This window comes from Motacilla alba, chromosome 4 (assembly GCF_015832195.1).
Source record: "Motacilla alba alba isolate MOTALB_02 chromosome 4, Motacilla_alba_V1.0_pri, whole genome shotgun sequence".
Classification (NCBI taxonomy): Eukaryota; Metazoa; Chordata; class Aves; order Passeriformes; family Motacillidae; genus Motacilla; species Motacilla alba.
Genome location: NC_052019.1, coordinates 2,277,654 through 2,295,842, shown reverse-complemented (window position 1 = coordinate 2,295,842; position 18,189 = coordinate 2,277,654). Strand labels below are relative to the sequence as shown.

General features: G+C 49.0%; 1 protein-coding gene across 6 annotated transcripts in view; it reads right to left on the bottom strand.

Moving 5' to 3' along the window:
- SLC4A11 (solute carrier family 4 member 11) overlaps positions 1-17,755 on the bottom strand; it is a 97,588-nt gene extending 79,833 nt beyond the window's left edge. The window contains exons 1-2 of one of the 6 annotated variants that reach the window (XM_038135111.1): positions 11,270-12,243; positions 10,067-10,431 (exon numbers count right to left, since the gene is read on the bottom strand). Coding sequence is in view for 3 of the 6 variants with exons in the window: in XM_038135109.1 (XP_037991037.1) it covers positions 12,300-12,525 (226 nt within the window). In the remaining 3 variants the exon portion in view is untranslated. Of the gene's footprint in view, positions 1-10,066; positions 10,432-11,269; positions 12,244-12,299; positions 12,781-16,698; positions 16,887-17,577 lie in introns of those variants that run through there. The other 5 variants (XM_038135110.1, XM_038135113.1, XM_038135109.1 and 2 more) reach the window with 5 other exon arrangements.
- Positions 17,756-18,189: the final 434 nt, after the last annotated feature.

Genomic DNA, 18,189 nt, shown 5'->3' with positions numbered 1-18,189 from the left:
GCACAGGCAGCAGCTCCCCTGGACAGGTGCATGGCTCATTTTACATCAATAACAGAGCTCTTAATTTCGAGCCCTGAGCAAGAATCACCCAAGCAGCTTGGAAACCTGGGACTCGATGCTGCCTCTTCACACACTTCTTCCCAGCCAAAATGCAATCAGAAAGAGGAATAGGTTTGCTCTGTCTCTCCCCAGCTCATTAGGCTAATCAAACATTACCTACGCAAGCCTGGGATGAATTTGGGCCAACAAGGAAAGAGGTTTCGCCTGCCTTATTGTTCTACAGATTAGGCTTCCTGCTTTTCCTTTGAGGTATGACACTGTTTCCCAAAGCCCCTTTCTCTGCCCCATAACTTCTGGCTCCCAGGTTGCAGGCTCTTTATTGCCTTGTACAGTGTGCCACGTTTTCTGGCCTCACAATTCCCACTGGTCCCCCGGGAGCCCTTGTGCACATGACGGATGCAAAGTCACTTGCCACTGACGGCAGCACCTCCCAGCCCTGTCACTTGTCACCACTCAGACCTTCTAGTTGCCGACAGGTTCCTGAAGGGATACCCTGATGGCCATGGGAAAATGAAAATAAAAAAAAAAAAGAGCCAGCACATAAACCAGAGGGCAATTCCAGTGTCTGGTCCAAGGGAGAAACACAATGTTCCAAAGTTCATCCCAGAACAATGGGCTGGAGGAACAAACGGCACCGAACTGTGGCCAAGGGGCACCCATTACACGAGTCAATTGTTTCCCTCCACCTGGAAGGGAAGGAGAAGATCCATCCAGACTGATTAGCATGTTAATGATCAAAGGAAAGTTTTTAAAGAGGCTCTTATTGTGCAATGATTGCATTTACGTATTTCAGGGAAACAAACAAAATACGCCTCGGTGGGTGGATTACCCAAGGAACCCACATTCCCAGCAGGATGGTTTATCCATTTCTCACTCCGGTTACGGCTTCTGAGGGAGCCTGAAGCAACATGTTCATCCTTCACTGGGCAAAATGAGACCCTCTGCTTTTCCTTCAACTGAACACAGCTATTTCTGCAGGCTGATGCTGTCTACTGATCAGGAATTGGTTGGTTTCTTCCTCAGAAATTTCTTCCAGCTGCAGCATCCCCCAGGTTGGCATCACACCTTTATGGAAGACTGGTTTGGTCCCTGCTTGGACCAGGCATGAAAAAGGCAAGGCTGGGGTGTTAAAGCAGGCAGTGCCATTTCATTAGGTGCCACTGGTTCCTCTGAGTCACTAATGAGCCACAGTCCCCTCGGCAACATGCTCGGGTAATTATGGTAGAGGTGCTGGTTTTTTCAGATGAGTCATAAAACAGAGGTCTTAACCTTGTAATTAAAGATGCAATGGCACGTTTGTGGGGGGGGGGGGGGGGGGGGGAAGAAAAAAAGTCAGGCGTCCACCCTACGATGTCCTGGCAAAAACCCAGCCCTGGTAATTTGTCTTCTCCCAACATAATGCTGTCCCACAGCACCAACCCAATTCAGACTTCCAAACAGCCTTGTTGGCGCCTTTGGAAAAGCTCTTACATCCCCCACGGAAGGGGCACATTAACATCAGGAACCTGTGCCTGGCGTGCCCAGGAGGTAAAAGGTGATGGGTGTTTATACAAGCCCAGACACAGGCAGGGAGCCATGGGAGCAGCTGAAAGGTCAGGGATCAGCCCAAGTCGAGGTGGGAAGGGCAAATTGGGGGCTACATCATCTGCACCTCTGATGCACTACAGAATTCAACATTCACCTGACTTTTTCATACAATAATCTGGGTTGGAAAGGATTTCTAGAAGTCTGCTCCACCTTCCCTGCCATGGGAAGGGATATCTGTAGCTAGATCAGGCTGCTCAGCACACCATCCAGCCTGATCTCGAACACTTCCTGGGATGGGGCATCCACCAAATCTCTGGGCATCATGGTCCAGTATTTCAGCAGCATCATTGCAAAGAAATTATTCCTTATGCCTAATCTAAACTTCTTTTTGTTTAAAACCATCATCCCTTGTCTTATCCCAAGAAGCTTTTCTAAAAAGTCTATCCCCACCTTTCCTAAAGGCCCCCTTTAAGCACTAACATGTCACAGTAAGCTCACCCTAAAACTTTCTGTCCTAGCTTTGGATAAATCAGGAGAAAACATCTTGAAACATGTCCTCTGATAGAGGACGCCTCTTCTCCAGGTTGAACAACCCCAAGTTTTGAACTGAGCAGAACAAACCAGACAGATCTCGGGGACAGCCCAATTAATCTCCTTCCTCCTTTCTCCCTGTATTCCCCCATCAGCAGCAAGCACTCCTTATGCTGAGGGATGCTACCTAAGGACAAGGCCAGCTGGCTCCTGCTGAAGTGCAGGCTGAGGAGCAGCCAGCAAGACAAACACATCAGCAGCTCCACCTGCTCCCCTCTCCCGGCGCTTACGGGATTTCACATCCAAGGTCTCGGCTCCTCGGCCGGGTTTTGCTGCACTGGGCTCAGGTTGTGCGGAGCTGACAGCAAGGCTGAACCTGCTCTGCTCCAGCAGCCACTGCCTGACGCACACACCAACCTTGCATTTCCTCTCCCCACCTCACCTCCACTCCTGAAATTAAAAAGAGTTCAAGCAAGGGCCAGTTATGAAACACCGCAGTGATCGATGCAATTGCTGGGCTTAGGGAAGCCTGGGCAGGAGCACAAGTCTCCAAATTCATTAGGTATCAACATGATAATGTTCCAGGGTTTGCCTGAAGTTGTAGAAGTGTTTCCATGGAGGATAAATTCTCCTCCACGCTGCAAAGTGCAGGGATCAGGGGTTCCCCCTCTCCACACCCTCTGATCCACCAATCCCACGCTGCCAATTCTGTCACTCAGGTTTTCTTTCAAGGGCTCCAACAATTAAAGAAAAAAAATCCAAGCAAAGAAATTTCAGCAAGACAAATGTTGCAGAAGTGCTTCCATGAAGGATAAAATCTTCCTTGACCCTGAAAAGTGCAGGGATCAGGGGTTCCCCCTCTCCACACCCTCAGATCCACCAATCCCACGCTGCCAGTTCTGTCACTCAGGTTTTTTTTCAAGGACTCCAACAATTAAAAAAAAATCCAAGCAAAGAAATTTCAGCAAGACAAATGCTTCTAGAGACAAAGCTGAAAAGCACTACCCCAAGGAGCAAAGATGGAGCACAACAACTCATTCCTGTGCCTCTGGTATCCCTTAGAGACGTCCTGCCTCTCTCCAGATTCTTTCTCACCCATCACCTCCAAGGATAACCAGACTCTCCAACTGCTCTCTCTCTCTCTAAAGGCAGAACAAGGTGCCACCTTCCACTGTCTGCCCAAGAGCACATGGTGCAGCTTTCTTTTGACAATTTAAGCCGTGCTCTTCTTTTCTAAACATTAATTTACTCCAGAAGATAACTTTCTACTGCCACCCCAACCTCATTCCCTGCAGGGAGGCCTGTCAGATGAGACTAAATTGGAGAGGCACATGGTGTTACCACTTCTTTCCTTTCTCAAAATGAAAATTTCTGAGCTTTCCGAGAGCTGAATTCAGAGGTGAAGAGCTGAAGTGCTGCAAAAGAGAAAACAAAGCTGCTTTTTCTAGACTCAAGGATACAGCTGAAGATTTCATGGCTAAGCCATTACCTTTTGAGCCGAGGCAACAGCCGTGACCCCAAGAGCCACCAAGGCAGAGGAGCATCAGAGAATCACAGTATGATTTGAGCTGGGAGCTAAAAGACCATCCAACTCTCTGCCATGGGCAGGGACACCTTCCACCAGACCTGGATATGACATTTATCTCTTAATTGGTAGCACAGTCAGGGTTGCTGCTGTTGTTTGAGGTGCTTGGCTTTAGGACTGGGATGGAACAGCTGATCTGCCATGGGAAGCACCAGACAAGAAGTGGGTATATTTCCTGATTTCTTACATTCTTATCATTTTTACATTTAACAACAAACCCCTGCCATGCCATCCTCCATTATTAAATTCCTGTGCACACTGTGTCTCCAACTAATAACCCATTTTGACTCTCTTGTTTTAAAAGCTAGCAGTAAGTTCCCTTGAGCCTTGCAATACCGGAGGATTATGAATAAAAACACATTCTCGGGATACTTGGGTAACTCAATTACAATGTTCTGGTGCTGGCATCCTCCAAATAAACAGCCCTCTGCAGCACAAGCCTTATATTGAAGTGACACACAGCTCTGCAAAAGCTTTCTACAAGTACTGCCACAGCCTTTGGCATTTATGGATTTTTTTGGCTTAAATCTCAAAAAATTCTAGTGCCTTCATAGTTAATTGGAGTTTATTTTGAGACGACACCAGTTTGAAAGCGGTACTGGGGAAGAACTTTTTTTATTTACAGGCCCTTTAATATTGGCAGTTCCTGAGTTGCCTCTGAACACGGGCAGCTCGTACATCTGGAAAATTTAGTTAGCCCAAAAGTTGTGATCAGAAAACATCATGTATCTTCATTATCTTTTACTCAGGGTGTGCTCCAATACCCCAATTTCACAGAATGGTTTGGGCCAGAAGTGTCCTTAAAAACCATCCAGTTCCAACCCCATATTCCAACACCTTCCACCAGATCAGGTTCCTCCAACCCCATCCAACCTGGCCTTGGACACTTCCAGGGCTGGGGCAGCCACAGCTTCTTCAACAACCTCAATTTCCAACACTTTTTGCTGGAGCTCTGAGAACATTACTCCGGCTCATCAGCACGTGCAATGTCTTGCCTCAAAGCTGAGAAAGCGAAACACGTCAGACTGCGAGTGAGAAGTTCCCACCAAAATCACTTGTTTGTGCTGAAAAAGCCTTTAGACTTTGCCCATTTCCTCCCAGGAAGAATTAGCAATTATTGCATCATGCTGAACTGCCCAGTCAGACAACTGAGCAGAAATGGGATGGGTAACTGGAAAGAAATCCACTTCCCAGAAGACATGCAGGACTTTAGTCTTGCAGCAAGATTTTGGCCACTTCTATCTGACTCCAGGAGTTCACTGAATGCAAAATAAGGAATGTTACAGTTAAGTTGCACCCCCTGAATTGATCCAGGGATAATTCCAGCTTGGATATATTCATGGTCTCATCCAAGGCTTCAAGCTGGTGGAAGATGTTGAAGCTTCTCCCACCCAAAGCTCCCCAGTCCTGGTGTTCAATATTAAACTCTTAATAAATTCTTATTCTTTGCTCTCTCCACCCCAACATGAATTAATATCCCACACCAAGGGATTCCTTCACAAGGGATCTGGAAGCTGCATTCAGGTTCCTGCAGTTTGGAGCAAGGGGAGAGTCACAATTTATGTGCTTTAAATACCCAATAACCAAATGGTGCTGCTCCCCTTCTCCACCCAAAGTCAGCAGAAAGCCAGACTAAAGAGAAAAATCACACACAGAGGAAATAATACCTCAGGGAAAACCTGTAGGAGAGGAGGAATTTTTTAATTATGTAGAGCATCGACTGAAATGGAGTTTAAAAATCTCAGTGTGCAGCAAGAGCTCAAGAGGAGGAGGATGAGGAAGCCTCCAGCTCCTTCGATAACACAACTGCATCACAGCAGAACAGGACAGGAGCTTGACAGGCAGCAAATCTGATCACAGCCGAGATGATCAGCTCCAAATATGTCAATATGACAGTTTTCCCCCAACACAGCCTCTCTTGTGCTCTTAAAACAAGAGATTCTGGGAGTTTTCAAGAAGAACCAAGCAGCACAGGCTCTTGGTGGAGGCATTCCCTGCAAATCATTTAAAACCACCCAAGTCAGCAAGAATTAATGGACAGCAGCAAGCAAAAAGCTATTCTGGCTCAAGTTGCCACTTCTCATTTCTATCTACACCTTCAGCAGCTGATTCCTTCCCACAGCTCCACCTAATTCAGCTGGAAAAGGCTGGTGAGAGCACAGCTCCTGCTGGCACAGAGATTGGAATATGGCCCTGTGCTGCTGGTCCGGGCAATCACAATTGACAGACAGGACAAGAGCTGGAGATTTGACTTGTTTTTCTCCATGCCTAGAGAGGTGTGATCAAAAAAAATAAAAGAAAAAAAATAATCACAGAAGTCAGGGTTTCCAAACTGATCACTGTAATTCAAGTGTAAGATCAGTAAGGGATGCTTGGAAAGGAAAGGACCTGGTAAATGGTGATGTTGCCTGTGGCAAGCCCAAACACAGATCTTTCCCTAAAAAGCATGGATAAAGGCAAAGGCAAAGATCAAAGCCAAAATTCAAGAGGGGCAAAAAGACCTTTTGTAAGTCGTCAAATGGGGAATATCCGCACTGGGAGTCCCAGGGAGTTTTTTTTTGAAGGGCTGAGTCAAGATCAACTAGCAGAGTCTTTTTAGGCACAGCTTTGCAGCCTCTCTGTCCTTTGTCAGCGCAGCCACACATCCATCCCCAGCAGAGCCTGAGGGGGATAATCCTCCCTTCCCAAGGCACAGCAGAGCCCTATCCCTCCCCAGCTCAGTGCCAGGGCTGCAGGGAAGGGCTCTGCAAGGACAGACCACAGGCACCAGCTGGGATCCTGCTCCCCCTGGTTCCACCCATCACAGACAGCAAAATATCCTCCCAGCACAGTTCCCAAAAACACCAGCAGAAGAGCAAAGAGGGGGCAATGCCCCACAGGGCAGCTGGTACCCACAGGGAGGGCAGCTCCCCTCTGCCTGCATCTGCTGCCCCTCATCTTCCTCAGCTCATCTTCCTCCTCATGAGGTTGGGAGGAAAAACACAGCCCCTGAAGGGAAAAAAAAGCACAGCACACCTGGAGATCTAACACAGGCAGCAGGAGGGTGCCTGGCATCACTGGGTAACAAAACAGGGATATTCAGTGCAGATTTTTACCTAAACGGGTTGATTAAAACCTTATCTGCATCCAAATACCTACAAGAAATCAACTCAGGAGGTCCTGAAAACAGTTTAGGAAATAGCCATGCCCCAGAAAGATTTAAATCCACTCCGAAGCTCTCCACCCCAATAAACTTTTGGAAGATGAAGCGCTGCTCAGAGCAGACCCTGAGGAGGAAGGGGCTTTAAGTAGCCCAATTTGATGGCAAATTATTGCTCCAGTCCACAGAGTCAGACCAGCAGGGACACAGGCTCTGCTCTCCTGATGTATAAACACATCCTCTAGAAAACCTTACAGGAGAGAATGTTTCTGTTAAATAATTCTTCAGAACTCCCTTTATGTTTAACACACTCCTCCTGCCACAGGGGTGCTTTGATGCTTTGCTTATTCCCCTATCCCCCTTCCAGAAGTACCCCCAAAGGATTTTCACCATTTCTTTGCTTCTCAGAAGGGTTTCATTCCCCCCAGATCCCTGTTTTTAGGACTCAGAAGTCTGGATTATCTAAACTAAACATCACACCCCTTGGAAATGTCCCATTTGTGTGATTTCGGGAGAACACAAACCAGTCCTCTGACATTTCCAGGGCTATCCTGAGTCACTTGGATATAAAGTTTTGCTCCATGGATTAATCTAAACAGTGTCCTCCACCAGAGTGGGATGACATCCCAGTGCTGGTCCAGGCAGAAAACACAACCCTGTGGCTTTGAGGCTCAGCAGGCACTCAAGGCTCAAATCATGGATGAGATGCAAGGAGCTGGATATTCCTCTGGGGATGGAAATGGTGTGGGGAGGTTTTAAGTTATGCCACGGGGCACTGTGGTAAATGAAACCCCAGAACTCATTTTCACAGTGGCTGGCTGGGAAAATAAAGCATCATATTGAAGGGATAAAGCAGGAAGCATCCTCCTGCCTGCTCCCTGCCAGGCAAACACCCACCCACACACAGGCTCAGGGATCAGACGTGGCTGTTTTCAAAGCCTTTTCCTCACTGCATTGAACAATTCCCCTCCTCAGCTTCCTCCAGCTCACCCACTGCAATAAAACCAGCTAATAAAGAGTCACTGGGTGCAGCAGTGACAGCTCCCAGAGACCTGCCCCCCTCAACCAAAAAAAAAAAAAAAAAAAAAAAAAAAAAAGCTGTTTGGATTTAGCAGGAGCACCACGTTCTCCAGGTTGACTCATCACAATTTAGCCCACCCAAACAATTAATATCCGAGGCTGCCTCCCAGAGGTGAGCTGCAAGAGGAAGCCACCCTGCACATCCAGAGTCATGCAGGATATCCACTCCTCATCCACTGGATTTCTTGGCCAGCATTTCACAGGTGAGCAGGACAATTTCAGCAGCGAGGCACCAACAACACTTTGGGCTGTTAGACTATTTTTTTTGCTATTCTCCTCCTTTTTGTTTGGGTTTTTTGGGGTTTTTTTAAAGGTTTTGGGAGGTTTTGTTTTTTTTGGGGGGAGGTTTTGTTCGGCTGGACCCTCTAAAAAGTGATTTAAGTCTTGCAAGGATTTCTTGCTTAAGCACTACATGGAGAGGAGAGACAGCAAACACCTCCAGAGATGCCACAAGCTGGCAAAGGCCCAAGACCAGGCCAGTTGAGGCTCTTCAGCAGACTTTTCCTGAAACATTTAAATAATTTAGAAAGCATTAACTCTTCCTGACAGCTTCTCAGGCAGCTCTTTCCCTTGCAGGAGCTTATCAGAAGCCTCATCACTCTTAATCCAAAAGAAAAAGAGATACTGCAACAGCCCCAAACCTTGGTTAGGGTAGAAAATGGATTTTAAAAGATGCCTGAGATCTTTTTCTCTGCTGAAATGCCTTCTTTGTACAGGCAGGTCTTCCAGAGGCCACCACCTGCCACTTATCTGCAGTGGCACTGTGTAAACCATGCAAAAATGGTTAAGAGACAATCTGACAACATTGGACTGACTTGGGGCTATTCAGAGGGTGAGAGCTGCTCCCTGTAGGGGTTTGAATGTGTAAATACTGTAAAAATTAAGCAGCAGGGAGGAGTAAACTGGTGGGAATAAGCCTTTCTTGGGGGTTAAGTGGAAGAGATGCTGCAGCACCAGCAGTCTCACTCTGGAACATCCCTCCCTCCTCCAGGGTACCAGGGTCATGTTTTGGAACAAAGTTAATTTCTAGAAAGTTTTCTTCCCCCTGCTATCTTATCGCCACCAGGAATGAAAACAGCTGCTGAAAGGCAGCAGCGGCTGAGCCAAGCTTTTACAGCAAAGTTGTTCCTGCATCCTTTCCCACCACCACCCCCCAAAATCACTGGATGGAACAGATCTAACCCACTGAAAACCAGAAGTTAGGCCAAACACAAGGGCTGTTCTGGAAACCAAAGCAGAGCACTGAACCCAGCCACCTGATCGCCAAACACATTTTCAGTTGTGCTTCTCATCAAGACTCAGAAAGAAAAATTTCCCCCTGCCACGAAAAGCAAGAACAGCCCAAAGGATACCCAAATGGCCACAGAGCTGCACTCTGCAGCCTCAGAAACAGGGTCTGCAATTCCCACCAGCTTCAGCAGGACAATGCAAATCACCCCATGCAGTTTCCCATGTTTAGGAGCCATAAAACAACATCAGTGACAACAACAACAACACAGGTGGGGGGAGAGGCAGCAGCACCAGATCCCATTTTCCAGTCCATCATCAATCCAAAATTAAAATGCCCCAGTCCAGTGATGAAATAGCTGCAGACTGACAAGCTGTGAGATAATGCTATTCATTAGGATGTTGTTTATGGTTCCTCTACGAGGCTTCCACGGCTACAGCACCAGGGATGATGTTTGGGAGCATTTTAGACACACCACATACATGATTTTGTCTCCACTCAGCACTGCACTACCCCCAAGTGAAACAGCTCGATGTAAAGCTCACTGACAGGCTGGGAGGATGCTTTGCCATTAATTAAGAGAAAAACCAGAACAGAGAAGCTCTTCAGTGCTCATCTCCCCATGCATACCTTGAAACTAAATTCAAACCCCGACAGCCAGCGCTCTGGTTCATTTAAATGGAATTCAAAAGGCATTCTCCATCCTTAAACACAGGGACACCCAGCACAGGCAATAGAAATCATCACTAAGCAGAGCAAAGCCCATAGAAAATACATCAAGCACTGCCTTACTTTAGTGAATTAAATAATTCAAGAGCTGGCAGAGCTGCTTTTTTAGATTTCCTGACCAAATGCATCACCCAGCAACAGCAGCGCTTCAGTTCCGGGGGGGGGGGGGTTTAAGACCACAACTTACCTGCACTACTTCTCCGAGAGAGAGAGATGCCTCTGCTCCCCTCAGGGCTGCTCCCCCCGAGCCACCAGCACTTGTCCCCAAAGGCCACTCGCTCAGGTGGCCGAGGCAGAGCCGGCTCCTGCTTTTTCACTGGCTCCAAGATGAATCCATCCAGAGCATCTTTGTCCCTCACTTCCAATTGGCGAGCGGCGGATGGGTGGAGTGAGAGCGCGACCCATTAGCTCCCAGATGGACACCTCCAGCCCAGCTCTGCCAAGCCCACACCTGGGCAGCACCTCTGCACATGCCACCACTGCCCCAGCCAAGGATTTGGGCTGTCTCCTCCTCCAGCCACCAGGATCCCACCACCTCTCAGAGCTGTTTGCCTCCAAGAGGAAAAACAGAGGAGTTAAAGAGACCCAGCGCGCCGGAGCCGGAGAGTTTTGCTGGATGCAGGATGGAGAAAGCTCCTGTGCCTCCTTAAAAAAGAAAAAAAGCTCTGTGCCAGCCAGAGCTGAAGTGAGAAGATGCTGTACCTTACAGAGAGAAGTACAGGGAAAGCCAGAGGATGAAAAAAAGGAGGAGGGGGAAAAAAAAAAAACCTGCTGCTGAGAGGGAGATACAGCAAATTCCTTAAAGATACAGCTGCCGTGCCTGCCGGGCTCTGGTGTTCCATCCAGCTCAGCTGCACGGCAGCAGCAGTGCAGGGGTTAATGCATGCATGCAGTGGAATGAGAAACAGGGCAGCAAGTCTCTGCTCCAGCAGCAAGTTGCAGAATTTAGAGCTGAAAGACCTCACCTCATCCGAGGGGACTTAAATCCCAGCCTGTGTGCTCAGCACTGGACCATGAGGTGCCCAAAAAGCTCTGGAGGGAAGATGCCACATCCTCTCCTCCTGCTCCAGCCTATTCTACACTGCTTCACTTTCCTTACAGTTCCAGATTTGCAGCACAATAAGCCAACTCTCCCCCAGAGACTTAAACCCCAGAGGAATGGTCTAAGCTGGCCAAACAAACAAACAACAACAATAAAACAACAACAACCACAAAAAAAAACACCTCCCCAAAGCAACATCAACTCAGAAAAGGCAGAACCCTAAAAGAATAAGACAGAAATAAACAGCAAATTATCCAAATGCTGGCAAGGCTGGATCACTCCCTTACTACAGCAACTCTGACAATCGCTGCGACTTCAGTAAAAAAAATGCCCGGTGATGATATTTACCAGGAGGCAGCAAACACTTCCCAGAGCACGGCAAGGGGAGGCAGCACCTGGCTGGGGAAGGGGCATCCCCCTTTTAGCAGAGGGAGCCACAAGCCCCCATCCCCAGGCCCTGCCACAGGCTCGTTTCCTCTGCACAGAACCACAGGCAAAGCGTGTTTTTAAACACCTCCCACGCCTTTTCTCTGTCGAGACTGCTCAGCCAGTCTCCTCCATTTTTTATTTTTTTTTCCCTTGCCATGCCACCTGACGAGCTTTTCCAGGTAAGGCACATCACAGACTGGCAATAAGATGCTAAGGAGGGAGAACGTGGTTCAGAAAGTGTTTTGAGGGTGGAAGGGACCCCTGGAGGTCTCCAGTCCCACTCCTTGCTCCACCTTTAAAGAGAAATCAGGGCAACACCTCACCGAGCCAGACATCTTCCCCAAAAAAAGTTTTATAAGAAGTTGAGACTCCCATCCTTGGGATCAGCACTTACACAGCTCAGCTCCTACACCAGCAGGACTCACCAAGCTCCCCATATTACATTAAAGCAAGATTTGAACCAAGCTGGAATTTTTAAGGTAACTCCTCATAGTGAGACAAACCTGCATAGAACATCTTCAAACCTTCCTCTATCCCCGCACCTGATATCTCCACTAACAGTTCAGAGGATACCTGACAGCATCACAACCCCAAAGGTGAACCGAGCTCGCTGAGCCTCCAGCAGGTATTTCAGGTTTCACGCAGTGCCGGATCCATTTCAGCAAGTGAACAAGCTCAGGAAACAAAAGACTGGCTCAGATCAGTTTCTATTTTTAATTTTTTCCACGCTGAGGTTGTTTATCAGCTCTCCCTGGGTGTAGCAGGGACCAGAGCTGCTCATGGTGGAGATGCCAACGGCCAAACTGTACAACCAGGAGAGCATCACCACAACCACACCAGCCCATCCTCCGAGTCCCACCTGCACTGCCTCCCATCCCCAAACCCTCCTCAAACCCCGCTGGACTGCTCTGCTGCCCTGTCCCAACCCTTCCAAGCCCTGGGCACGCACCGTCCACCGGCCTGCTCCACCTCTGGGGCACCAAACGCTGCGGCCACGGGGCCAAATCCTGGGAAGAGCTGGCGCTGGCCCCGAACTGGCCGTAGGGCGAGCGCAGGAAGGTGAGCCGGGGGTAGCAGAAGGACGCCGGCTCCATCAGGACAGAGAAGAGAGGAGAGCCAGGTACGAAGCAAACCGCGTCTCCCTTCGCCTCCTGCAGTGCGTACTGTTGGGACATGCAGTCTCAGAGCCTTCTCCCAGAGAAGTTCCTTTTTCCCCAAAGGATTTCGTGCAAAAATCAAAAAATAAAAGAGTAATAAAAGAAGCCCCAAAGGCGCAGGAGCAGCCCCGTAGCTGCTGTCAGAGCCCAGCAGAGCACACTGGCAAGGCAGCGTCTCCAGCCTGTATTTAAACGCCCCTCTCAGAAAGCAGAGATGCAGCACAGGAAGAGACAAATTCCAGCTCTGCGTCGGGCTGATAAGCCAGGTTTATAATATTCAAGAAGTATTGGCATTACTACAGTTCCTCCCCCCCTCCCAACCTCCTCCCGCAACGAATATCTTGTGCAGGAGCTTGTTGTGCACAATAAGCAAAAAAAAAAAAAGGCAAAAAAAAAAAAGCCCAATCCCTAAAAAAAAAAACTAGAAAAATCAGCCTGTTCCGGTGGGAACAGCCAACACGTTGAATAAAACAAACACACGCGTGTTAAACCCTGGGGACGCAATTAGGCTCGGAGCAGGGGGAAGAGGCGTTTAACTCCTGGAAAAGGAGATGGCAGCGGGCAAGAGGAAAAGGAGAATAAACCTGGTGCCTCATACCTCGTCCCCTAGGGTGGCCTGTCCCAGGGGGGCACTGCAGGGTGCCAGCATCTGCCTCAGCACCAGGAGGGGAGGAAGGTTGCCTCATCCTCCTCCCAAGCTGTGCTGTCCTCCTAATCTCCACTCCTGAGCCCCTCTCAGTGGGTAACACCCAGCAACAACTCCACTGCACTGTTTGCCCAGCTGAACACCTTGAGACAAAGGCTGCCCAGTTCTCAGCATTGACCAGCTGAGATCTTCTCTCCACCAGCTTCAAATCTTAGTTCCCCTCAGCACAGCCCCCATCCAGCACTGCTGGCATCCATCCCACCACGGCACAGCTGCCACAGCCCCACCAGCCTTTCTCCTGCCACTTCCATCAGCTCCTTCAAAGCTGGGGAACCCCAAGGGACATGTGGGGAAGCAAAGTCCTCACCCAACACCAGCATAAAGTGCAACCCACTCCAATAAATTGGTTTTCATGTTTTTCTCCCCGTGTTCTTGCACTTTCTCAGCAAATCTCTGAGGACTGACACGACTCTTGCTCTGTTCCCTACCCAAATCTCATCAGATTCCCTACCCAATCTCAGAGCTCAGAACCTCCTTCAGCAGCAGAGGTAGAGTGAAGCCCTCAGTCCTGCTGGTTTTAATTGGAGTCAGAGCCAGGGATGAATTTAGAAAGAGGGAGTAGAAAAACCCATGGAGCAATGAGTGACAGCAAAGCCCTTTGATGGCACAGCCAGCACTGACAGATGCAGGAGCCCTCAGCGCTGTGCTCTGGGCCAGCGTGTCACCGTGCTCTGCAGAGAGCCTTTGTGGAGAGCTCAGCCCAGAGCAGAGCTAGGAAGCTGCATTTCCACTAAAAAAGAGGAATAAAAAAATAAAACTCGATTTTCAGCATCGCCAGGTCCCAGCACAAACTGCTGAAGGAGCTGCTCTGCAAACTGCACAATCACACAGCACTGCTCAGACTCAAGTAAGGATGAACTTTGAGGAATCGCCTCAGCATTCCCAGTTTTTAACCACACTGCATCCCAGTTTGGATGGGAATAGCAAAGGCAGCTTTGATTTAACGTGTGCTGGATATCTTGGCAAGGATTTGCATACTCAGAGGGTAGGTAACAGCTCCATGATGATGAGGTTTTTAAAGTGTCCCAGGCTTTGTTTACTCCCAGGGCAATCCCACACAAGGAACCAGGACTTCTCCAGAAGTGGGCTCACATTAGGAGGAGGTAAACAGAAAGGTTCTAGGAACCCTGTGGCTTCCCAGAGACACCTCCATCACAGCACAGTACTAGAATTACTAAAAAAAAAAACCAACCAAAAAAGCAGCTTTGCCCAGTTAATGTAATTTAACACCTGTCCTTAAGCATAAAGTACCTATGCAGAATATCAGTGCAGTTCTGCCAGGACAGAATTGGAGGTCTTAGTCTTATACAGGCAAATAAAACAGCACTAGGCTAAGCTGGGAAATTCTGGACTAAAATCCAACTTTTCAACTAAAGCTTGACTTTGAGCCTAACTCTCACCTCAGCTGCCTCCTGCAAGAAAGATCAAACCAAACAACAAGCAGGCAAACTGAACAGCACCCGGCTAAGTCTGATAATTCTGGATTAAATTCCAGCTCTGAAGCTAAAATCTGACCCTAACTCTTACCTCAGCTCCCTTCTGCTGAAATATCCAACTTCTCACTGACACTTTCCTTTAAGCCAGCTCAGAAAGCTTCCCTTGCGGATCCTTTCCCTTTGAAACCCAAGACATCTTTGTTTTCACACTGACTCAACACAAAAATAAAGCTTGTTTTAATAAATGTTTACAGCCTCAAATGATTTACTACAGCTTTACTAGAAGTCAAGCCACTCTGAGCTTACACACAGATATCTTATGCCACCGGGTGGGTCAAGCGAGGGCTCCAGTTAAAAAACCCCAACCCTTCTTTTTATCTGCATTTATTTAAACAAGCTGAAGCATTCAAATTGCCAAGGAACAACAGGAGAGCCGGAGGGGAACTTCCTCTGCGGTCCATCATTCTTACGGAGCACCAACTGTACAAAAGCCACAGATATTTCAAAACTGGAGGGCTCTGGCTGAGATGGATTAGCCAACAAATCCCGATTATAGCCGGGAAGCGGCGACGCGCGGCTCGCAGGGGGGGTGGCAATGACTGAGGTTGCTGTGCAGACAGGACTCAAAGTGTTGCCTCGCTGTTCCAGCCTCCCAAAAAACCCCAAAAAAGCAGACACAAGCCCAATAGCAGGAACCCAGGTGAGGCACAGCTGGATTTACTCAATCCCGGGTCAAGCGGTTTATCCCGTGCTCCAGCACTTGAGGAGCAGGAATTTGGCAGAGGAGGACAAGGCTGCGCTCACACCTAGAGACAATCCAGGAGAAATCCTGCAAACACTGAAATAACTCGGGGCAAAGGGGGAAATTCCCTGAGGATTCTCCACATGCAAATCCACACAGAGAAGCTGTGGCTGCCCCTGGATCCCTGGAAGTGCCCAAGGCCAGGCTGGACAGGGCTTGGAGCAACCTGGGCTAGAGGAAGATGTCCCTGTCCATAGCAGGGGTAGAATAAGATGGACTTTAAGGTCCAAAACCCAAACCTTTCCATGATTTTCTATTCCTGCAGGACAGCCCAAACCTTCCCATTATTTTCTATTCCTGCAGGACAGCCCAAACCTTTCCATGATTTTCTACTCCTCCAGGACAGCCCAAACCTTTTTGTGATTTTCTACTCCTGCAGGACAGCCCAAACCTTTTTGTGATTTTCTACTCCTGTAGGACAGCCCAAACCTTTCCACAATTTTCTATTCCTGCAGGACACCCCAAACCTTCCCATTATTTTCTGTTCCTGCAGGACACCCCAAACCTTTTCATGATTTTCTACTCCTGCAGGACAGCCCAAACCATCCCATGATTTTCTATTCCTGCAGGACACCCCAAACCATCCCATTATTTTCTGTTCCTGCAGGACACCCCAAACCTTTTCATGATTTTCTACTCCTGCAGGACAGCCCAAACCATCTCATGATTTTCTACTCCTGCAGGACAGCCCAAACCATCCCATGATTTTCTATTCCGGCAGGACAGCCCAAACCATCCCATTATTTTCTATTCCTGTAGGACAGCCCAAACCTTTCCACAATTTTCTATTCCTGCAGGACAGCCCAAACCTTTTCGTGAGTTTCTACTCCTGCAGGACAGCCCAAACCTCTCCACAATTTTCTATTCCTGCAGGACAGCCCAAACCTTTTCATGATTTTCTATTCCTGCAGGACAGCCCAAACCTCTCCACAATTTTCTATTCCTGCAGGACAGCCTGAACCTTTTCATGATTTTCTGTTCCTGCAGGACAGCCCAAACCTTTTCATGATTTTCTATTCCTGCAGGACATCCTGAACCTTTCCACAATTTTCTATTCCTGCAGGACAGCCCAAACTTTTCCACGATTTTCTGCTCCCGCAGGACAGCCCACGGCACGGCCAGCTCTCCAGAATGCCAACACGGCCGTGAAAAAGCAGCAGAGCCGAGCTCTAAGGCAGAACATCAGCTCTAAATAAAAACTTTTCCTTTAAACCGGAGCGGGAAAAGCTCCGGAGGCACAAACCCACCCCGAGCACCGATCCTCACCAGAGGTCCGGGGACAGCACGGGTGACAAAGCTGCTGTGCCACCTACAGTCACTCGCGGTCCAACACAGAAGTGCGTGCACCGGTCCCTGTCACTTCAGGCGGTGTCACCCAGCGCTGCCGCGGCCATGCCGGTGAAGGAAGCGCTTCCTCTGCAAGGCAGCGGCGAGACACCGCAAAATAACCCTGAAAGTCCACCCGAAATCACAATCACAATTCCCAAGTGCATTTAAACCCTTCCTCCCCCCCTCCCGCATTTTAAATTAAATCCTTGCTGGGGGTCTTTGCCAGCACGCACAACTGCCCCAACTCTTCGCGTTAAAGTTTCACTTTTTCTACTTCTTTTTTTTTTTTCCCCCCTCTTTTTTTATTGCGGTTTTTACAGCAACACGAAGTCAGGCAAGCTCATCCGCTCAGCAGAGCTGAGCACCACACCGTGCCCTCCGCCCCATGCCGGGTGCAAACAAGACAAAGTAAAAATAGGGCATAAAACACCCCCGGAACAGCCAGACCCCAAATTTCCATCTCTCCTTTTCCCCCTCTGTCCTCCTGTCCCACCGCATCCCCGGGGCTGGAATATCCCGCTCAGCCCAAGCAGCTCAACTTTAGGGGTGTCACCAACACCAAAAAAAAAAAAAAAATAAAATAAATAAACAAAAAAAAACCTTCAAGCAGCGATGCAAAGTGAAGATTTTTCACCCCCGATCCCAAGAGGGAAAACCAGCACACATCCCCCCCTCCGAGCCCACCGCATCCCGCCGCGACCCCGGCGCTGATGCAACAAGCAAAAGCCGTGGTGGCAAGCGGGGGTGGCAGGGGGACAGCCCGGTCCCCACGAGCCCCCCGGAGCCGTGTCCCTCACCGCAGGGCTGGAGGTGGAAGAGCCGCCGGGCTGCCATGGCCGCGCCGCTCATCCCGTCCGCACCATCGCCGCGCCTTCGCCTTCCCCGCGCCCGCCGCCCACGGGGGAGGGGGGCAGACTTCTTTATTTATTTTCCCCCGCCGAAAATAAATAAATAATGAAGGGGGAAAAAAAAATAGGAGAGACAAGTGGGTTTTCACCCCCCCTGCACACGCGCCAATTAAAAAAATAAATAATAATGAGAAAAAAAAAAAAAAAAAAAAAAAAAAAAGCTGGAGAAAGTCCCGAGTGAGGAGCGCGGCTGGGAGGGGAAGGGACAGGCGCTGTCACACCCGGCCGGGTCCTAAAGCCCGCCCGCGGCCCGGCGGGGACAGCGACAGCGCCCAGCCAGCTCCTGCCCGCTGAGCCCTCCTCGGGGAGCCCACAGGGCAGGGGGCATTTTTTATATAATGTATTGCCTTGGAAGGGACCGCAAAGATCATCCAGTCCCACCTTCCGAACGTGGACACCTTCCACTAGCCCAGATTGTTCCAAATCCTGTTTCACCCGGCCTTGGACACTTCCAGGGATCCACAGCTTCTCTGGGCACCCTGTGCCAGGGCCTCACCATCC